The 23,516-nt window shown below is 39.6% G+C and overlaps 1 protein-coding gene across 3 annotated transcripts in view; it reads right to left on the reverse strand.

The window, feature by feature from the left end:
* Positions 1-6,314: 6,314 nt before the first annotated feature.
* PAK5 (p21 (RAC1) activated kinase 5) overlaps positions 6,315-23,516 on the reverse strand; it is a 249,899-nt gene continuing 232,697 nt past the window's right edge. For all 3 annotated transcript variants that reach the window (XM_036229663.1, XM_016135927.2, XM_016143280.2), the window contains 5 exons: positions 22,915-23,048; positions 21,769-21,895; positions 10,996-11,121; positions 9,256-9,390; positions 6,315-7,805 (listed from right to left, as the gene is read on the reverse strand). In XM_036229663.1, the coding sequence (XP_036085556.1) occupies positions 7,650-7,805; positions 9,256-9,390; positions 10,996-11,121; positions 21,769-21,895; positions 22,915-23,048 (678 nt within the window). In that variant the 3' untranslated portion in view covers positions 6,315-7,649. The remainder of the gene's footprint in view (positions 7,806-9,255; positions 9,391-10,995; positions 11,122-21,768; positions 21,896-22,914; positions 23,049-23,516) is intronic.

Raw genomic sequence — 23,516 nt, forward strand, 5'->3', positions numbered from 1 at the left:
AACAGAGTAGCCTACGTTGAGTTTTATTTGAAGTAAAAGGTAATTTATTGAAACTTCCTAGAAAAATATATATTGTTTGAATTTCACTCACTTTCTAAATGCTTTTTTCAGAAGATGTGAGTGAGGGTAGGGGAAATTTATTTCCTTGGTGTTAAGATAGAAATCCGCCCCCCACCCCATATAATCTCCACCATATGAGAGGCAGTTCCTGGGTTCATCTCTCCAAGTCTTCAACTGCTGACAGCAGTGCACACTTAGATTTTTATCATCCCAGCAAATCTTGATAAGTATCAGCCAATTGCTATTCTATTACCTGATTGTTTGATGCCCTGTTAACCTCAGTCTTTTCCCCTGCATGATCTCCCTTCAGTGTCTGCCTGGTACCAGTGGAAAAAAGCTCTGATACCTTATAAAATTTGCTTGTTGCACAAGGAAAAGATGAGCCTTGGTGCTGGTGGACATCCCCCATGGTTCCTCCACTCTCTGTCACCTGTGATTGGCTCACTTCCATGCCCCGGCACTGGACAAGCCCTTTCCTTTTTTAGCATCTCCTGTATTTTTTTTTAAACTTTGTTTTTATTCGGAACCATCCAAGATGAGGGGAGAAATGTACACTTAGATGTATTAATGAGTTAGTTACCCTTGCTTTCTGTAACCCCTTCAGAAAAATTTTTAGAACTTTCTGAGTCATACAACTGAAAACTCCCTATTTACTTAATTTACTCTCACAAAAGTAATTTTTTTTAAAGGACATTCACAAAACATAGGACTTTATTAGTTTTGGAATTGTCATTCTGTCATTTATTCAACAAACAATTTCGAGCACCTACTGAGTGCAGGCTAAGTGCTGGGTATGTATACATAGTAAATCTGACAATTTAGAATCTACAGGGATGGACTGGCAAGAAAACAAACACCACACATGTACAGGTCAGTCTAAAAAGAACCTAGTGCCTTAGCTTTTCAAAATGTTGTCATGGGGCCACATCCATGTGTCTAGCTGATTGAATTTCTTAATTTTCAAAATTAAGAGTGATTTTTTTCCACCTATGATATGCATTGCAGTATATATAAAAAAACCATATTACCATGACTATCCTGTTATTATTAATCACATCATCTTTAGCTAGCTAGCTGTCCTAAAATTTGGTCTCAAGCTCAGCCTAATTTCTTTGAGCCTTGCCTATTTCTCTCAGTCCTGTCTTTTATCTTCATTAAGCCAAATAAAGGGGAGCCTCCTGATTTAGGGCAGACGCCAATGGTCTCTGGGAGGAGAAGGCAAAGTGCCCAGAGGGACTGACTCAGCTCTGGGCCTCAGCCTTGGGTTCCTTTCATGGCCATCATTATTGTTTTGCATTTTACAACTGCTGCTGTATACCAGGGACAAGCTGAGGTGGTGACTCATATATCTGCATTGGTCCAGAATCTCAGAGATGGGAGAGAAAACAGACAAACCATAAATGCTCAATTACTCTTTTAACTGTCATTTTTCTTTTTTACTGGAGTTTTAAACACAAATGCCTTGAAGCCACAAAAGGATATTGGGTCTGGTAGATGGTCTGCCCCCTTGGAAAAGCCAGGCAGGAGGAACCATATGCAGATTTCTTTGTAGGGGTGGGGGTTGGTGGGGAGGCGGGGTAAGGGTGGAAGGAGAGGGTAAGTTTGATTTAAATTCTGGGGATAGGTCTTTGCAGAGTCCCCCCCCACCCCGCCCGTTCTTGGGAAATAGGTAGGTCCCAGTGAAACTTACTTAGGCGGCAGGGGAAGACTGTTCTCTATCTTGAAAAAGCCCTCTGAACTATAACCATTCTCTTCTTGCCAATTATCCAGTCCTTTCCTTAACAAAGACTTGTCAATGCCCTGTGGGTGCGGGAGACACCAGATAAAGGTGGAGAAATAGGAAGAAAGATGATAAGAATGCCCTGCAGCTTCTGGTGGAAGCAGCATGCTGTGCGCAGGTGCTGGGTGGTTTACCTAGAGGGTAGTCCAAACTGGCATTGGATACAGACAACGATTCCCTGGAACACACACCTGAGAACCAGCCAGACCTAACTCTAAATCAGTGCGTGTCAAAGTGCAATTTGCAAGCAGCCTGCATCAGAACCACCCTGGGGGCCACTGAAATACATCATTTCTAGGGCATCATTCCAAACTAATCGAGAATCTCTGTGGTGAGACCATAGAATCTGTAGTTTTACCATGCTCCCTAGGTAATTTTGATGCAGCAGTAAGAAAACTGGTTAAAAATCCTTTGCTATCAGCCTACCTGCAACATTAGCCAAATTATCGGGCTTCTCTGTGCTCATTTTCTCATCTGAACGTGGAGCTCACTCACTCATCTTTGCAGTTATTTGAGGTTTCATTTAAGTCCTCAGCACATTATCTGGCTCACTGGAAATGCTCCATCAAAGGAATTATTGATGACATTTTCCTAGCATAATTCTTAACACGTACCTTCCAATTATACCTGCCATACAAGTTCAAGAAAGATTCAAAGGGACTGATGCAGGACTTTTAAACCTGGTATCCACAATTTTCTACGTCAGTTCGAATTCAGAGTGTTTCCATGCAGAGTTTTCCACCCACCCCCAGCCCAGTGAACTACTTAGGGGATTATCATTTTGGGGGATGGAGGAGACTGTTAGAGTCCCTGAACTTGGATGGACAAAAGTTACACTTTTGAGTTTTACTAACCTTAAATGAAAAATGGCATTTCCTTTAATTATGAACATAGGCACCAAATCACTGCAGGAACTGTGTCATCAGTAGATAATATATTACGTTTGTTGGAGATCTATCAAAAAATCATTTATATTCCTTACTTTGAAATTATGTTGGTTATTAGACCTCTGCAAAATCTTACTTAATGCATTATAATCATAAAATTAAAAAAAATTTGGTAACTATAATTAGTTTCCTTTGTAAGCTGAAGTATTTTACTTTATTCGTCTAAAACCATTTTTTTTCTGAGGAGTCCATAGGCTTCAGACAGCCAAGAGGGTCCAAAGTACAAAATCAGGCTAAGAACTTCAGGGCTAAGGCCTACTTCAGTCGTCACTCATTTAAAGTGACCAATCTGTCACGTCTGCTGGGGAAGGTTGTGTTTTCTAGACCCTGGTCTGGGTGTCTGGGACACATTGGTGAAAGTTTAGATAAACTGTGGTGTTACTGAAGTGCTTGTGTTCAAATAACCTTTATTTTACTTAATATGGCCCCAAAGCCATTCATATAACTTTTAATATAGTATATTGTTATAACTATTCTTAGTTATTATAGTTATCTCTGTGCCTAATTTATAAATTAAATTCTATTATAGTTACATATGTATAGGTAAGAACAGTATACTGCTCTATCGGTATTGTACAAATTTGATATCAGTATATCAGTACTATCTGCAGTTTCAGGCATCTACTGGGGGTCTTGGAATGTACCCCCCATGGATAAGGTGTGTGTGTGTGGTGGTGGTGGTGTTGGTGGGAATACTAGTGTGTTTTGATCCAGAAATCAGCAACCCATAGACTTCCTCGAGTCCTCTTTTTGTCCTTCATTAGATCCATTTACATAGGAGATGTCAGGGTCCCACTCATGTTAGTTACCTTTTCTGGGAGGTCATTTGTGACAGTTTTCCCACAGCTTCCTGTGCCTTTCCTCTTTTATCAGAGGACACAAACTTAGCCCATACATGGCAGTTCTGGGAGTTGATGCCCTAGGAGCATCTCAACCAATGAGGGACAAGAGATGGTGGATAAATACCCAGCAGCATCTTCACTCCCAGAAGGACAACACTGGAGTGTCTCTCCCAGCAGATCTTCAGTGGGAGGAGCTCCAGTTGCCTGTAGTGGCAACCCAGTCATTAAAATACTATTTTTTTTTTTTTAAACTTCTCTCTCCTCTTTGTCTTACTTCTCCACTCTGCCGTGTTGAATGAGCTTCCTGGGATCATCTCCCAAATAAATCATTTGTGTCAGTCTTTGTTTTAGGTTCTCCTTTTGGCAGAACCCACATTAAAGTAATACATTCATCTGACTTGAAAATACAACTCAAAATGCACACATTTCAAGGCCCGAGTTGACTTTCCTGCATGTTTTGGATTTGTGTTGTATCATGTCACTTTCACAGAATTGTTCCTGCTTGTACATTTTGCACCATTTCAGACTGAATCTAATTTTTTCTCTGCCTGGAATCTCATTGCCACTTCTTAGATGACACAGTGCTATTCATTTAACTGGTTTGAACAAGAATTCTGAACTCATTGAGTTATTAACTTCATAGAATGATTTCATTTTTCCAGTAATTGCTACTGAGTGTGTTCTTCCCAGTGGGTAATGGACACACGACCATAACTCAGTTGGATTCTGTCCGATCCATTAAAAAAAATCAATCTCAATCTAATTTAAAATAACTTCCCTCTGTTTTGCTTGGGCTAAACTTATATCACAGAATGAGAAAGAGGTAGCAGTGGAGAGGTAGGGGAAATAATATGGTATGTGCTCTTTTTATCCTTTCTTCTAAGACCCTCCTTCAAACCAAGGAGTTTCACACTAACGCACAGCCTGAATTTATGGGTAGCAGTTGGGAAAGGAGTTTCCAGTAATCCACCTGGTTGTAGTCAGCTGCACTGGTGATGCTGTTGGCAGAAGGGTAGGTGCCTGAATCTCACTTGTGTCAGTCTGAAGACTATAGCTTCTGCCATTTAGAGTGGTCTTGGTGTAGGTGGTACATGTAGCTTTTAGAGTAAGGTTCAGCTCTACCCTGATCCCTTCACCCTGCAGAAAAACAGCCATATCTCCCTTTAGTTCTTCCCATGGTGCATGCCTCCAATGCACTCTCCAGGCTGGGCATCCCATTACTTAGTTTAGTGGGTGCTATGTTCCCTGTTCCTTCTCCATGATCCATCAGAGCCAGAAGAACCTCTTCCTCCATGCCCTGCAATGGCTTTGGGGACCTGCTTTGGAGAGGCTGCCTCCATCTTTCTTCCTCTTCCCGGGCACACAATATGCTATATCCTTTCTCATCCTGCTATCTTAGGCTATTCCCTGAGAGTTTTTACCTCTGATATTTCCATGTGGGAAATGAGCTCTTTATATACAGTGTCTCTCTCAACTTCATGGGTTAAATGTTAGTGTCTCCCTTGTCACCCAAATTAATGGGGAGCCCAACAGTCTCTTCCAGGCTACCAGCGAGCTCTTACCACACCTTCTTTAATCTAGAATAATCTCCTTTTATGTCTTTCATTGGTGAAAATCTTCAGATCAGTTCAGCATCTTTGGACCAGAGAAGGGGAGTGGGAGTATTTACCCATGAATCTGGCTTTTCTTGAACTTGGACTTCCTGAATAATTATTTCTCCTCTGTAATGTATCTACACCATAGTATTACATTGTTTGTAACCTCAAGAAATGGAATTTTTTGTCTTTGGTTCATGAGATCATGATGTTACATGTAAGTCTATACTAAGTTATTTGCATTCCCCAAGATCATAAAGAAACCATTCTTGGTTACTCAGGAAAACAAATTCGGGGAATCAGTAGAGTTTCTAATAACACAATGGGGAAAAGACAAACATTTATTTTTATTTGCAAGTGCAGTTTCTGCCAATAGTTAGTGCTCACAAAACCTTTTAAGCTACAGTAACTTTTGGTAAACTCAATGAATACTTTAAAAAATACCCAGTGATAAGAAAATTATAGAAAAATTTCCATTAAACTGTCAAAAATGTTTGGAATCCAAAATCCACTATTTACTATTTCTGCAATGGTTTTAATATTAGTTATGGTTAAAAAAGAGATTTTTTTTCTTTTCGTTCTACTACATAGTTCTGACTAAACTAATACAATCTGTTCCATGAACTTTTAGCACTGCCATTTTCCAGATTTAGATTGTTTTTATTCTTACATAGTTATATTTTAATATTTTACATAAAACATTGATTTGTTGCGTTTTATGAAACAAAATTACAGATCCTATTTATGATGAGGCATTTCCAGTTTGGGGGAAGACTGTAATCAGTAGAAGGTCTTTTATGCCTTTTTTTCCTTTTAACTATCATAAATAATTAGCAACCTATTAATTACAAAAATTCTTAATTATGCTTAGAGCAACCAGAGCATTTTCACAAATTTAAATTCTTATTTGTTACAGTATATGATGCCATTAAGAAAAGCCTCTGGTTTTCCAGTTTGGTAACAAATGGCTTTTGTTTGATGCATAATTAATAGAAACTAATGATGACTATGTAGCTCTTTCAGAGTTTTAAAGGCAAATCTATATTGGCCTACAGTTAACATGCATATTCATCCAACAAGCAACACAAAATGTATTGTAGTAGTCATTCATTTTTATCAACATTCAGGAAAATCTAGTCAGCAGCACAACTCTCCTATGTCAGAAACACATTATAACATTGTCACAACTGAAGTCAGGTCACACCTGGTAAAATACCCCTTTCTAATTCTTTCTCTAGAGTCAGTTCAGACTTCCAGCACAATACATAAACAATAGCAATTAATACTGTGGTACAAAGGTAAATACAGACAAGAGTTTGGTGTGCTAGCATACAGAGTTTTTAAAAACAGTGACAAACGAAACCAAATACCTTGCCCTGTTTTCGCTCCTTTCCCTTCGTGAGACTGGAATTCCCACAGCCTTATTGAAACATTCAACTGAATCCAATGATCCTAGCACGGAATTGTTCCTTGGGAGGGAAATTTGGCCACAAGGGGATGTTGTATACATTTGAGAGAGGCCACCAGGGGAAACATCCTGCTGTGTAAAAACTGATTTATAACTAATTGTCTTGAATAAAACATGATTTCCACACACCCCTCACGCCCTGCCCCCCGCCAAATATTTAGTTTTATCCCAAGGAGTAGTTTGGTGGCATACTGTGGCTCAAACTTTATTATTTTGGTTGGATAAATGAAATGTGCACCACCATCACCATCACTCTTAATTCTTCTTTCATCACATAAGACACTTGTTAAGATAAGAAAGATATTCTGCTAAAGCTGACGGTGATTGAGAGTCATTCAGTATTCAAAGTTCCTAAAGAATCGTTGGTTCTCTGAAAGGGGTAAAAAAGTAGGAAAGGCTTTGTTCAAACTCTTGCTAGTAAACAAGTATTACCTCAACCGATACAATGGCTACGTGACATCAAAGTACTATAAATTATCAAAACTATCGTACAGAAAAATTACAAATTCATTGCAAAATACATTACACTGCTACCATTAAGAAAAAAGTGCTTTTTGTTTTCCTTTCTTTTTTTTCTTTTTTTCTTTTTTTTTTCTTTTTTGCCAGAAAAGTATTCTTTCAATATAGAAAATCCTATGCATTACCCTGCATGTGGCTAGGATATATCATAACGGAGTTTGTACTGAGTCCTTCTAATCTGCTGGATGAAGGGCTGAAAAATATAATAATGACTTATTAAAGCCATGTTCCAAATGACCATGCCAGCTGTCAGTGGAGAGATGCCTGTTTAAGACACAAGAAGATGCCCTGGTCTTTTGAACCCTGCCGGTCATCACACTGTCCCACCAATCAGCTGTTTAGAATGCACAGGCCTTTTGCATGGTCTGTGGTTTCTTGTGTTCTCCTGAATTATTTTCATGTCCCCATCTAGCTTTGTCACCTACATGAATCCTCTGCTCAGTGATGCCTGTATTGTCTCATGAGGGGAACGATGCAAGATGGCGGACCTGACAGTTTCAAGAATGGATGTCCCAGGAGTTCCTGGGCTGTGGCTCTTTGAGAGGGCTCCCTCACCAACATCAGGTCTAGGAATCCCCGGAGCACTGAAGACACCTGTGAGGACACAAGACACCATCCTGAGGACTACCACAGAAACCCAACCCGGTTCCCCTAAAATTGTTTCCTAGCTAATTCCCAGAAAAGTCATTTTATTTACAATATCATATTCTAGAAAGTCAGCGTGAGGAGAAAGATGTTATGGAAATAAAAGCAGATATTGCCTTTATTAACACGTGATATTTTCCTCACCTTCTTAAAGTTTGAAATAGGAGTAAATGATGGTACAACAAAGAATGACAATTTCTTTATTAAATAAAATTATAATGGTAATAATAGTGATGCTTTTTCTAATGCTGGAAAAGTTTCAACCTCCTGTTCAATTCAAGTAGTATCTCTTTTTTTTTTGCAGGTCCACACAATCTATATGAGTAATTCTATTGGGGCTCCTCCCTATGATATAAGGGTAAGGAAAGAGGAGGCACTACCATTACAAACTAGTCTTCCCTAAAAGGCAACCCTGCTCCCTCTCTCATTGCCATGGGGCAGACGGGAGGGAGGTGCATGTGAGGTCAGTGTTCATAGGATTAGTCCTGCGAAAATGGCTCCTCTCACCAAGCCATCCCCCCGCTGCTGGCCACCTTAGTGGTGGTTCTTCAATTTAGCAGCTTTTTTTTTTTTTCCTTCCTGAGTTTGGTCCTATTTGGCAATCTTTGGAAAACAGGAAAGACCCTACTTGGTGCTTTAACCATGTCCTTCATCGTCCTGCACAATCTAGCTCCTTCCTACCTCTCTGACATCATCCTTTCTCCTTGATCATTCTGCTCTGTGATATAAGCCTTCTGTCTGGGCTCTGGGCCCAGGGCCTTTGTACTTGTTCCATTTATGTGAGGCATTTTTCTCCGAGATCTTCACATAGCTTGCTCCTTCTTTCCACTCAGGTTCTACTTCGGATGATCCCTCCCCAGGAAGGGGTGCTTTCACTCTTCATCCTAAATGTGCTCCCAATCCCCTCTCTTGCACACTCCATCACATCACAGTGTTTTATTTACTTCATAGCATGCACTAATCTCCGAAATCATTTTGTTCATTCATTTGTTTGTAGTTTATTATCTGCCTCTCCAACTAGAATGAAAGGTCTATGACAATCAGGAAATCTTTAGTCTTGCTCCACGATATCCCCAGTAGTTAGAACAGTCCTCAGCATGTAGTAGGTGCTCAGTGAGGGAGTGTTGAGTGGAAGGTCTTATTTACTCTTCTAGCCAACTCTATGAGACAAAAATCGATCATACCCTATTTTACAGCTGAACTTCACAGACAGGCTAAATCACTTGCCTAGTGAGTGAACAGGCAGAGCAGAGATTTGAATCCAAGTGACTCTAATTCCCAAGTCACTGCCCATAAACCAAGATCTACTCCTGATGTGATAGGCCAGTCTTTAAATCTATAGGGAGACTGAACATTTTAAGAACGATTTTGAACTTTAGCAACAAATGACGCTTCTCACCTTGTGTAAGTCCTTCACTCTTGGAGGTAAACTGTCCCGGATCCTCCGCATGGCCTGGAGGGGAGGCTCGTTAAAGTAGGGGGGCTCGCCATCGATCATTTCTATCACCATGATCCCCAGGGACCAGATGTCCACCTGTTAGGCACAACCCACTGGTTATCTCAGGCAAGGAGAAGGTTCTGCAATGTTGGATGTGTCCAGGGAACCAAAGAGATTTATACTTATTCAAAGTTAATGTGTATTTATAATCTCTCAACATTTACAATCTAGATTTATAAGCTGAATTGTTAGAGTTACCAAGTGTTTACTAATGGTCTTCCTTTGCTACTTAAGGACATCTTCGGTGAAGATCCTGCCATTAGGTATGTGTGAACATCTTAACATTTTGAAATTTAGAATTTTCTTTTAACCCTGTTAACTTTAGTGGATAACTATCTATTAGGGAAGATAAGGAAAACATCCAAAGTTTTATGTTATGAACATAGAGAAGAAAGTTGCATTTAAAGACAGTTGCATTAAAAAATAAGAAGAGCTATTGATATATTCATAACAAACTGCAAAGAGCTACATTGCACAATACAATATATTCTGATTCTTTTATTGATTTGATTTTTAAAAATAGTTCTTTTTTGCCTACTTTGGGGTTCGTTCCTTTGTGTTTTATTACTTTGAAGCAGCAGGCCTCAAAATCCTGCTTTATAAAATCATTTCCAGGCAATGGTGAAAAGAAAAGGAAGAGATGACAAGCAATTCGTTCTGGGTAAAGAATGGGGAGCCGGGACAATGAGAAGCCCTTAGCTGTGCTATAAATTTCCAGTTACAGTCACTTCCCATTACAGCCTCATTACACCTCTTATCAGTTAGCTGCATTCATGTTATAACCTCTGCAGTGACCTTCACTGAGAATTTATGTTCTTGGGACCACAGTGAGAAAGGTTAAGTTGAGCACTCATCCGAGGACAAAAAAAACAAGTGAAAGAGAGCAGAGTCTGCCATAACCAAAGCCAACACACACAGCTCATTTGTCCATGCCACCTCTTCCATGCTTCTCTCTTAGAACCGCTTTCTGCACCAAACGTGAGGAAACACTGTGTACCCAGCCGCGACGAGCTCCTGCCTCTATGTGTCTGCAGTCTTGCAGGCCTCAGAGCTTCTACTCACGCTATTTCCTTTCTAGAAGGTCTTTTCTCCACTCCTTCTGGCCCCTCATTTTCACATATCCAAACCTTATCCCTTAAAAAAAAATTATGTTTCTATTCCAGAGAGAACAGAATTTGTGCCAGATTTTAAAATATGATGTTCATATGTAATTTTTTTTTTCTGTGAGAAAACATTGCTCATCCAAATATTAACTCTATTTGTGGAGCTTTCGCTGATGCTCTAACCTTTGAATCATCACACCTGCTCATTTGTGTGTGTCTCCAGCCACTTTTCAAGTTACATTGTCTTGTTCTGTGTATATCTGCAACTGAAGGTGGGATCAGAGTTTGAGTCAGTCTCCCCCAATGTCCACGGCAGGACCTCAATGAATGCTCCTTGATAAGTGTTGTGACAATATCCTCAGTGAAGGCCAGTCTCCCTTCTGCCATGACCTACTCTGTGACAAGCCTAGTGAATGGGGGTCAAATGTGAAGTCAAAAGTTATCACCCCGAACCCCTGTGGTCATTAACTGTCTCAGTATCATTGCATCCCTGAGCCCATTCGGGTCCTGCCTCTCTCAATGACTGTCACCCTCTTACCTCTGTCCCGTAAGGTAGCCTAGAAATCACCTCGGGTGCCATCCAGTAGGGAGTGCCAACCAATGATTTCCTCTTTGGCACCTCTTTGGAAACTTGAGCACAGAAACCAAAGTCAGATAACTTTATCTGGAAAGGAAAGAAATCCAATAAAATAACAACTTTAAAATACTGGCTTCCAGATTTAGAAATACATAGAGTTTCAAAATTCAAAACAAAAGTTTCATTGACAGGCCTTGTAAATATTGGAGGAAGGGTGACTTTTTTATTGAAAAAGCACAATCCATTTTAATGGAAAAACCTCTCATGGCTCCATCGGGGTTAACTTGCAAGTGTTTAAACTTCTGTTGCTATCTTTTCTAAAATTATGAAACCAAAAAAAATTTTTACAAATTAAATATACCCCAAACAACAGATTAATTAAAATACAAACTCACAACTTTAACAGATGATGCTTTAGTGTTAAGTAAATTGCAATTCTCAGTGTGAGTTTTGTACAAACTTCTGCAGTTAAGGTTCTTATGCACTGAACACATACAGATTTCTAAGCACCGCGAGATGATTCTAATAACCAATCTCATTTTTATATAGGATTCTGGGACATCACTTTAAATATTGACTCCCTTTTCCTTTTTGTTTCTCTATTTTGCTCATGACAATTGAAGTTGCCAACATAAACATCAGTGCAAGTAGAAACATGAGTATCAAAACTGGGTGCTGACATTTGGTTACCAAGAGTGTAAGGTAGTCATCACAATGACCTAATATGTGTGTGTTTATGTGTGTGTGTGTGTGTGTGTGTGGTGTGTGTGTGTGTGTAATTCATCTTAGAGATGTCATCGAAAAGAAAAAAAAATATCTGAAAACTTTAGCATTGAGATTTTCAATATACTCTGAAGAACGTACAACACCATTAGGCACATACAAGTTTACATATTCATTACATGGATTCAGTTTATTTCTGGGAGGCATGATTCCTGTTCATGATGGCCTGGTCTGGACTTCAGATGGCTTCATTGACGAGGATTGCCACTTAAGGCTGTAGGTGATGATAGAATACATACAAAGACACTCATGTTCAAGCATTGGTTGGAAATAGATCAGAATGGTCACTTGAGGTTAAAATTTCCGTAAATCAAAGGTGCAGTCCCAAAGGTACACATCTTCACTTGATTTTCTTTGTATCTCTCTGAACTTATTTTGACATTTTCCTCTGGCTCTATTCTACAGCCCACACCTTAAATATTGGGGCTTCTTAGAGTTTGAGTCCAAACTCACCTTTTCTCTTTCTACAAACTCTTTCTTCCTACTCTTTTTCTTTCTATGCTTAACATAGACTTCCTTCCTGCATTCTAAATGTACTTCCATTTAGTATATGTTTCCGCATGAAGTTAATTTTTGTGAAGGGCACAAGGTCTGTGTCTAGATTTACTTTTTTGTATGTGGATGTCCAGTTGCACCAGCACTATTTCTTGAAAAGGCCATCTTCCCTCCATTGTATTGCTTTTACTCTCTTGTCAAAGATCAGTTGACTATATTTATGTAGGTGTATTTCTGAGATGTCATTTCTGTTTTATTGTCTATTTATCTATTCTTTTGCCAGTATGACACTGTTTCAATTATTTTGACTGGGACTGCATTGAATCTATAGATCAAATTGTGAAGAAACAACATATTGAAAATATTGAAACTCCTGTCCATACACAGGAATATATCTCCATTTATTTAGTTCTTTGAGTACATTAATAAGTTTTGTAGTTTTCTTCATATGGATCTAGTATATATTTTTGTTAGATTTATACCTAAGTATTTAAATTTTAGGGGGTGTTAATATAAATGACATTGTCTTTAATTACAAATTTCACTTGTTCATTGATAGTATATAGGAAAGCAATTGACTTCTATATATTAACCATATATCTTGCAACCTTGATATAATTGCTTATTAGTTCTTGTTGATTCTTTTGGATTTTCTACATAGACTATCTGTGAACAAAGATAGTTTTTTTCCTTCCTTCCCAATCTTCATACTTTAATTTTTTTCTTGTTTTATTGCATTAGCCAGTACTTCTAGTATGATGTTGAAAAGGAATGATGAGAGGGAACATCTATGCCTTTTTTCTCATCTTAGTAGAAATGCATATTCAATTCTTAAGCATACCTCTAGGCCCTGATCACTTCTTACTTCCTCCAGAATTTTTCTCAGGAGCCCATATTGATCTCTCCAAATTTGAGGGAATTTAGCAGTCACTCAATATTAAACTGTTTCTCATACTGATTTTGTCTCTCTGGTTAGAAATGATATTCCTCAGAGGCGATAGCTCTCCCTTTTAACTGCAAAGCCTTCCTGTGTTCCTTAAGAGCTGGGAAAACAGTAGATACTGAAAAAACACATGCTACTAGATTGATTTTATTGTATATTGACATATACGTATATGTTAGCATGTCATGGGATAGAAGACACATTGGCACTCTTTCTGAAATCATCACTGACTTATTGAAGATAACTCTTTTTAGAATCAAAGTTAAAACACAGATGAAATAAGTTAATCTTTTGGAAATTATTAATGTGGTTTTTTTCTTCTTCCATTTCCTTGTTCATGATCTTCTTTCCAACCAGGCCAATGCAAGTAGTGGTATGGTTTGGAGTGGAAGGAAAATAAATTGCTCCAGATGAAATGTTAGAGAAAGCTGGTTTAGTGGAGAGATAATTTTCTCAACTGATTTGTCATATCAAGAATCAAACCCAGATGCCTCAGATCACAGAATGTCCACGTAGTATGAAGAAGAGAGCTCTGGGGGCATTGTAGCTGGCCCATACTCTTTATTACCCTACTGTAAAAAGAGTCTACAATTCAAGGAAATGAAAATCTTATTATCCATCAATTTTTAGCCTGTGATTATTTGCAGAAGAGGACAAAGAGCAGTGATTTAATTATGTCAGGCATCAATTCTTTATTATACATCCCTTCCTACCGCCCCGAGCAAATGATGATGGGCTTTAGATATAGCTGAGTAGCATACATCCCCATACAAAGAAGGGAGAGGAGAAGCCACGGGCATCTGTGTTCAGAGGTAATATTTGGAAATATTTAATAACCAGATTCATTTGGAACAATCAGAATCTAGACCTAAAGTTAAGTGGTATCCTGAAGTTATCGTGGGGCATTACCACATTTAACGAGGCAAGGGGGCGGGGCTGTTGTAATGGGGGATATGCCAATGACTTGAAACAGTGAGTGTTAACCAACAAGCATGAGAATATTGCAATATTTTAACTATGGGTATGGATATATTAGTGAACGTCAGGCTTGGCTATGCCCAACATGGCCTCCACAAATAGATGGCACGAAAGAGTGGGAGGAAGTGAACCTGAGGCAATGCTCCTGGCGTCCATGAACTAAATCATCACTGACTTACGGAAGACAGCTGTTTTTAGAATCGAATGTCTGAGCAGCACACATCCCCACACAAACAAGGGAGAGGACTTTTGTGTGGTATGCAGGAATCTAGAAGCATGACCAAATCTCAGTGAGAGAATTAGAAAGTGCCCAGTGCAAGCTTATGGTTGACATAAGGAGGCAGCCTCAAGGATGGCTTTCAAGACTTAAGGTGAGAGGCTGGAGTTGTGAAGTACTGCAGAGGCTACATCCTCAAAAGCCCAGGAGCTGATGGGACCTGTTAATTCTTACCAGTCTGGGTAGCAGACGAGGTCAATTAGGTCAAGGCAGAGACCAGAGAGGAACAGAAGATGAGTCTTATCTCATTTACCCAGAGGTCCCAGAATCTACATCTGTCCCTTATTCTCCCAGACTCCACCTTGAGAAAGATGAGGGTGGGAGGTGGAAAGGAGTAGGTGGTGGCCAAATGTGAAACACTGAGATTTTAAAGGCTATCAGTTAAACATAATAATAATGGGGTTTAACTTTGATAGACGATGTTTAAATTATTTAAGCATACTAAATTTAATAGATTAAATTTTTAAATATTTTTTAAAAATCTAATCAGTAGTGCTCTGTAAAGAAGTCTAGGTTAGTTTTTAAAAAAGCATTATAAGTGTGGGGGGAGGGTAGGAGGGAGGGGGGCTATTTCCAAAGCTTGAGTATGAGTAAATTTGCAAGCCTACTACACAGATGGAGAAAAGGAGGAACAATTTTTCCAATACATTTTGTTTGCCTGTTACTTTAAGAGACCTGAATGATTAACGAGGTGAATGTATTAGCGTTTTGGTATTGGTGGGTTTTAATGTCAATATCTCTAGTGTTCTTTCCAGACGTTAAAAGAAGACCGAAACCTGACAGACTAATAATTATCCCCCTAACAAAATGTAAGTTGAGAAATTGAAACTCGACTCTTGGAAGCCAGGCCTGTCCTTCTGTTGTAGGAGTGTAAGTGCTTCTGCATGATTTTTTTCACTCATCCAAGTACATAAAAGAGACAATTTTCTAAAAGAACATAATTACACACAACATTCATCCAAATAAATCTGCAAGTAGATAATAAGAACTCAAGTAATAAGCATAATAAAGCATTGTAGACAGATCTTAAGAGCAAATCACATTGACTCTAAGCTGAGCCTTATTTTTGATAAAATTATACAATGTGCCTGCTTAGGAAACCACCCTCTTCCCATTAATGCAGTTAAGCTAAGAGAACTGCAGCTAGCACACTGCAAAATCCCTAAAAGAAAAAAATGCAGCTTGGTCCACAAGGGCCAGACAAAGCACTAGAGCTCAGAGTTCAGACAAAGATGCTTTTTAAACCTGAGATCCCATCCATCTCATTGTGCCCTGGCAAGAAATCAGGGGCCCCACAAAGACATGGGGCAGGGGCACAAAAGAGTCTATGCACAAGACAGCTACAGGTTTAAAATAGAATATAAAACCCTCATTCTATAAATTGCATACACTCTAAAGAATTCTTGAGTCTGCTCCAGGTTTTTGCTAAGGCTAAAGGAGGATGCTTCTGTGCCTGGTTCCTGGGTGCTTCCTATAAGGCAATGGTACTCAAAGTGTGTAGCATCAGCATCCCCTGGGAACCTGTTAGAGACACAGGTTCTTGTGTGCCACCCAGCCTGACTAAATCAGAATTTCTGGCGGTAGGGTCCAGGAATTTTTTTTTTTTTTTTTTTTTTTTTTTTTTTTGCTAAGGTCTCCAGAGGTTATGAGGCTCACTAAAGTTTGAGGACAGTTTTAAGGAGAACAATGATCCGAGCACAAAGGAACAGAGAGAGGTAACAGAAGGAACCAGGCTGCTGATGGTGCCTCTAGCTTAAGGCCCACTTCTTCAGCTGCCAAATCCAAGAAGAGCGGAGGGTTTCATGGCAGCTAAGCTATAATAGCATAGAGGCCTCAGCTAGCCCCTCTGCTGTTTGACAGAGTGCGGAGAGTGGTAGGAACTTGTCCAAGACCATACAACAGTATTCAAGGGAGACTCAAGTCTAGGTCTCCTGAGTTCTCATGCATTGCTTCCTGCATTATGGAAATAACCTCTATGGAGTGGCAGGGAAGGGAGGAGAGATAGAAACTGGGTGTACCTCAGGGACTATTGGAAAGGAATAAATTTAAGAAGCTATTTAACGTATCCGAGTTTTTGTTTATTAAAGAAGAGCATCTATAAGGTAATATTTAGATCTTGTAATTGTAGAATTTTAGTTTTTGAGAGATAACTAAACTCAAATGCCTAAGGGAGCCAGGCAAATAATAATCAACGAATTAAATGGACCAGGTGAAGATGATGAAAACTAAAGGTACACACTCTGGGCAAAGAGACACTGACTTTCCACTGAGCATCAGGGGCAGAGTGAAGAGGACGTGGAACAGTCATAAAGCCCTGCTTGCCAGTCTATGCCTCCTGATCTATCCTTTTATCCTCGCTTCAAATCCCGTGGGAGAGAGGATGCAGACACACTGCATTGTCTCTGGCCAAGGAAAGACTGTGGATGAATTTCCTCAACCCTTAATTGCAAAGGTGGGATGGGGATCACCCTCTCTCTGAGCATCTACCTTTTACCCTGTTTCCCTCTGATGGTTTGACATAAATTACTTCATGTAATTCTTACAACCACTCTGTGACATGCTATTTATTTTTCCTTTCAAAACCCAAACATCACATTCCCCTGCTTAAGACTCACTTGATATTATTCCTGCCATAGACAAATAGTGAACAATTTACTTTCAAATTAGTTGATAGCAACTAATTTCCCTTCTAGTTTTTGAACAAGCCAGATATGATTTATCCTTTAAAACCTGAGCAATTCACTATCTTAAAAATTTTTTTATTTCAAAATAATTGGGCAGTTGCAAAGAAATGTGTACCCTTCCTCTCTAATGTTAGCATCTTACACAACCAGTTCAATATCAACACTTTTCAAGTATATATCAACTCATTTGTGTGTGTAGAATGTATGTGTGTATGTACTCTGCAATTTTATTACATTGTCGCCTTGCATGACCACAACTACAACGAAGACACTCAACTACACCATCACTATAAAACTCTCTTGTGTTAGGTCTTTATAGCCACATACCCCTGATCCCTAACCCCTGGCATCCACTTATTTGCTGTATATCACGATAATTATGTTATTTCACAAATGTATATAAATGGAATCATGCAGTGTGTATCTTTTTGAGATTGGCTTTTTTTTTTCTCGCTCAGCATAATTTCATTGAGGTTCATCGAAGTATTACTTATTCGTTCTTCCTTTTCTTTTTTTTCTACCGAGTGGTATTCCATGGTAGAGATACACTACACTCTGTTCAACCATTCATACTTTCATGGACATTTGGGTAGCTTCTATTTTGGAGCTATTGAAAATAAAACTGCTGTAAATATGGGTATGCAGAAATAAATTTTTATTTTTCTGAAACATACGCCAAAGAGTACAATTGCTGGTCACATGGTAAGCCCATTTTTAGTTTTGACAGGAACTGCTTAACTACTTTTCAGAGTGGCTGTATCATTTTACATTCCTATCAGCAATGTATGAATAAGTGGTGTTTACACTATTTTTCATTTTAGCCTTTTTGATAAGCGTGTAGTGATACCTTGTAGTTTTAGTTTGCATTTCTCTAAGGGCTAATGATGTTGTACATCTCCCAAAAGAAAGCAAACCCAGGACACCTTGTGTGACAGATATTTTCCCAACATGCCAAAAATACTGCCCAGTCCATGAATTCTTCTTACCATATGACTGAATCAAACAAATTTATGGTAATATTAATTACCATATTACATTAATTTATGATAATATTAATTATCACATTATATTAATTTATTATTATATCATAACATTTATTATTTATTATTAGTGTAACATTAATTACCATATGTCCACTGAATCTGGATTTCATTCTTAATATTACCACATTCCTCTTACTGAGGAAGGTTTTAAATTCCCTCCCCTAAACCTGGAAAGATTGTTGACTATGGTAGCAGTGACACTGTGATTTTGAGGCTAGGTCATAACAATGCCATGTACTTCCGCCTTGTTTTCTTGGGGCATTCACTCTTGGAATCCAGCCTCCATGCTGTGATGAAGGCCACACGGAGGGGCCACAACTGTAGGTGTTCTGGCTGACAGCTCCAGCTGAGTGCCCAGCAATCAGCCAGCACTAACTACCTGACATGTGACTGAGGAGACTTCTAGATGCATCATCTAACCCTACGTCAGAGAAGCCCTGGCTAGCTGAGACGAGGCAACTCAGAGCTATGTGAGAATGCTAAAATGACTTTAATTTAAGACCCTACGGGTTGGGTGTGATTAGTTATAATGACCAGAAATACATAAACTCCATGCCCTAATATATTGGTATAAACCGTATTCTCAGGCTTTCTTATAGTAGCCACATTCCATCTAAAAAAAGTTTCCTTTATAGAAACTGAAGAAGCCCATTAAAGTCAATATGGTGCCTTATTCTGAAACGTGAAGGAGCCCACTCTGGCCAAGAGCCACAGGATCCGCTTAACATGCTGTTGGTTTTCTGTTCCTGGAACACTCATCCCTGAGAGCCACGGGCTCCACTGCCTAGCACGTCTCTGTTGTAATATCGCCACTTCAGAAAGGCCTTCTCTGACTGGCCTTAATAACAGACTCCTTCCACCCCCTACCCCCTACTCCCATCACACTCTACCCTCCTTATCATGCTTAAATTAATTAATTACAGCAAATGGAGCACTTATCACTGCCTGTCTTGTGGTGATCTTATTGGTGTATTTATCTATTTGTTTACTATCACACTTTCATGCCCCTAATAACCTTAATGAAAGTAGTGATTTTGCTTTGTTCATCCTTAGGGCCTAGAACCATTGCTGACACATAGCAGACATTTGGCTAGTATTTACTGAATGAGAGACTGAACAAACCAGTAAGACTAAAAGCACTTACACAGTGCCAGTCTCTGTGAGCTCTTGGTTGGGTGCATGAAAATACGGGAGATATCTGAAACATAGGTTCTGCCCTTGAGAATGTTGCTGAATGATTTAATAACCTTTCACACATTGTTGGGAGGGCAGGTATTTAAGTAAGCTGATTAAACAATGAATTATTATTTTAGTCTCAGGTCTGATTTAGACATCTGACATGTATTTACAGCAAGAAAGCCTTTGCCATTAGTCTCTAGAAACTGAAAGAAAGCCTGGGTTGAACCTGCCCTGCTTTGTTTTTTCTGTAAGCACCAGTCCCCAGAACCAATTTGTGGACCAGTCTAACGCTTTGCAAATTGTGTTCTGCGGTCATGGTGCCTCGCTTCCATGCTTTCCTGAGTCGACCAGGGGAGAGTTCCTGCCTTTTTCCTGTAGTTCCCCCATTCTATGCGAGATCATGCAAAAATGGCTACATATCCTTCCCTCCCTGTATCCACATCCCTTTGCACCGAGACTTTACATCTTCTCCCATCAAAAGGTGAAGTCCATTTCTTCACCCTCTACATCTAGGCTTGACCGTGCAACTTATTTTGGCCAAAGAGACATTAGCAAACTGATATAAGCAGAGGGTTCAAAAGTGCATGTGCATTGGGGCTTGCCTCTCTTGCTACTCTTGGGAACTCCGCCATAGCGCCACGTGTATAAGCGTGGGCTCGTCTGCTGGGAGATGAGTGACACATGGCCCAGTTACCTCCACTGCCCTGGCTGCGAGCCAGCCAAGCGCCAGGCAAAAGGGTGAGACCATCAATTGCAGGCTGACCACAAATGCAGGCGTGAGTTCAGCTGATGCGACATAGAATGGAGGTGAACTGTCCCAGCTGAGGTCAGCTCACGTGACGACTCAGAATTATAAGCAAATAAACGATGTTTTAAACCACTAAGTGTAGAGTGGTTTGTTATGTAGCAAAAGCTCACTGCTACATACTTGCATACCCTTTTTAGAAAAAATTTCAGCCAGAGCAATGCAAAAAGCAGGGCTTCCAACTTCCCATTATAACATAATCCCAAGTTTGAAAATTATGCATACACGTACATGAAAATATGGGAAAAGTGGAAAATGGGATTAAAGGTGATCTTATTTTACCTTTTATATTTTTCTGAATTGATTGAATTTTCCACAATAAAATTGACTATCTTTTTAAAATAAAAGAAGAAAAGTCAAAGTGCTTGGGCGGTTTCTCTGGCTACCCTCTGATCATTCCTGGGCAAATTCTGATGTGACATGAACATTTTCTATATGGCTGAAGTTATCGGGTTGTAACAGACAAGTCCATCGAAGGGACAGCTGGCTCCATTCATCCCAGAACTATTCCTTCTGCTGGGAGTTTCAGTGGTTAAAAGGGACAAATAGTGAAAAATCTATGCTTCAAAATGCTTCCTTCTAACTAAGCCTTCTTTGGAATGTCCACTCATTCTTTCCTTGGCTGTTGTATTCTATGTTCTTTTGTACCCTGGTGTGGCTGATGAGTTTTAACAGAATCCCTTGAGCAGGTTGCAGTGATGGGAAATGTGGAAATTGGGGCCTGAAGATATGCCAGTATGATGTATATATTCCGTTTGTCCTTCTAGATCTATTCTCCTCCCTTCTCTAAACCCTGGGAGGCCAACCTGCCTGGAGTGTACTGACGGCCTCTGACCAGGTTCTGCCAATGGGGAGCACCACCAGGAGATTGGAAGGAAGGAACAGAGTGAGGTTGGGGTATTTATCTCCCCAGTTCCCAACCTGCAGTTTAACTGTGGTCTGGCTTCCACCGAAGATCAGAGCTCTTGCCCTGCAGGCCTCTTCACACAATCGTCTCTACTTTCCGGTTCTAGTAACTGGTTCCCTGCCTCACCACTCCAGGCACAGGGTAGTGCAAGTGCTGCTGCATTTCTGAGTACCACACTGATCATCATGCACGATTCCTTAAACTCTTCTGCATCTGTCCCCACTTTTATTAAACTCTGCTCAAACTGCCCACTGGAATTTGTCATTTGTTTCCTGCAGGGACTCCGAGAGATACTGCAGACATGCATAGTCACACAAGTAGGGTGGATAAAGCCCTAGAAAAAAATCATCTTCTCCAACGAAAATGAGAGCGTGGCAGAAAAAGAAAAATTTCCATAGTTTCTATTACTTCCTACACTCATTGTTAAGGCAGAAAATTATCCATCAAATTCAAGTCACAGATAATTCTAACAGGATGACACAAAAGATCGTAATTTCCTTTTTGTAAGCCTTCTGTGAAGGGCAGTGGGTGAATTGGGACTAAAAATTAGAATTATGAGAAAGTGTCCCTAGGAGGACAATGCCTGTGACAGACGAAGTGACAAGGCAAACCATGGAGGGGCCAAACATGAAAATCTTACCCGGCCGTCACTTGTCAGGAGGATGGAGTCACTCTTTATGTCCCTGTGAATCACTCCTTGATTGTGAAGGTAGGAGAGAGCTCTCAGAACTGACAGACACACAGTAGCTATCTGTTCTTCATTCATTCTAGAAAGGAAATAACGTTTAAGGAGCAAGGACAGGTTTAAAAACATCTTTGAAATGGTCAAGAGAGGCAGGTCCCTTGGGTTCTAGTGAACCAGCCCACCTCTGAAAAATCTATAGGCAAGAAGTCTTTGGGATCTGATTCCCAGAACATAAAGCTTGGCGCTGTTTCATTTGCTTTCAATGCTCTTTTTCTCCCACTTTCTGTCTTAGTCAACTCCTATTCATCCCTCAAAACCCATCTTAGATATCACTTTATACTGGAAACTTTTCATGACTCTCCCTGAAAGAGACATTCAGGTATTCTTCTATGCTACTTCTATACATCTTTCTAATTCTGCACGGGTACAGAATGTATTTATTTTTAACCTGTGACTTCCTTGAGGGAGTGTTTCTGAACCTTATTCATTTGTGTCTTTTGTATCCCCAGCACTTAGGAAAGAGCCCTGCACATAAAATGTGATCGATAAACACTTGATGAAAGGACCACAACTCACACATCAGTAAAGCACGTAGCTGAGAACAATGGTAATTAACCAGTGTTACACACAAGGCTGTTTAAAACAGGATTGAAGGATATCTCTCTGTTATATAGGTTTGTTATTATGACGTAAAATTTTGACTGACCTTTCACCTGCCCCTTCTCCAGTTACCCTTGGTGGTATCAGCACATAGCAATAGTATGGCAACTCGGGAGAATGAAACTTAGTTTTAAAAAATTTAGAGATAGAAAATTCTATTATTTGTTATCAAAACACTATTCTCAGCTGCTTGTTGATTTAAAATCAATGGGTATTGATGAACTTCTGCGGGGCAGGGAGAATGTTAATTGAAGAATGAACGATACATAGGTGACATTATAATAGGTACTTGGGGAATAGAGAGGAAAAGGGTAGTCATGGTCTTTGACTTCAAAGTGTTTACAATTTATGAAGAGTTCATAAAGATAGTTAGTAAGACTTCACTCTGGAGGAGAATAATAAGTACCTTAAATTATACATCTGAATAATAAAGAAACTTACCTGGTATGAGTAACAATGTCTGTCAAGGCACCACCTTCTAGAAATTCCATGACCACCCAGAGCTCGTCACCGACAAGGTAGCTATTGTACATGTCGACCACATTGTCATGGTGGTAATCCCGCATTATCACAACCTGGACAAACGGAGAGACACTTTTTGACTTGCAACAGTAAAATTTGGTTTTCTGTTTTCTTGGGACAACATTTGTGCTATGAGTACAACTGACTGAGAAGTATTGATCGTGGGGGGATTTTTTCAGACATCTACTCATAACAAAAAGACAGCATTGAGAGCAGCCAGTAGAAACAAAGGGAATCAAGTTAGTAAATTTAGAGAAAATGGCAGGCCAGCCAGACATTAGGTGAGGGGAAAACAAGGAGGGAGAACGGGCAGAACCACGGTAAGGTCTGCATCCACAAGAGGGTGTTAAATTGACTGTTCTGGGAAGATATGACTAGATAGCCCTAAGGGCCTCCTTCAGAATGTATTGTCCAAACTCCATTGTTGGTTAATATGGTAAAAGTGTTACCAACTCATGGTAAGTGAGTGGATGGCTAGTGAGTCTCACAAGTGAATGAAGTAAACAGTTATTAGGGGTGAG

Source organism: Rousettus aegyptiacus, unplaced genomic scaffold, assembly GCF_014176215.1.
Source record: "Rousettus aegyptiacus isolate mRouAeg1 unplaced genomic scaffold, mRouAeg1.p scaffold_m13_p_12, whole genome shotgun sequence".
Taxonomy (NCBI): domain Eukaryota; kingdom Metazoa; phylum Chordata; class Mammalia; order Chiroptera; family Pteropodidae; genus Rousettus; species Rousettus aegyptiacus.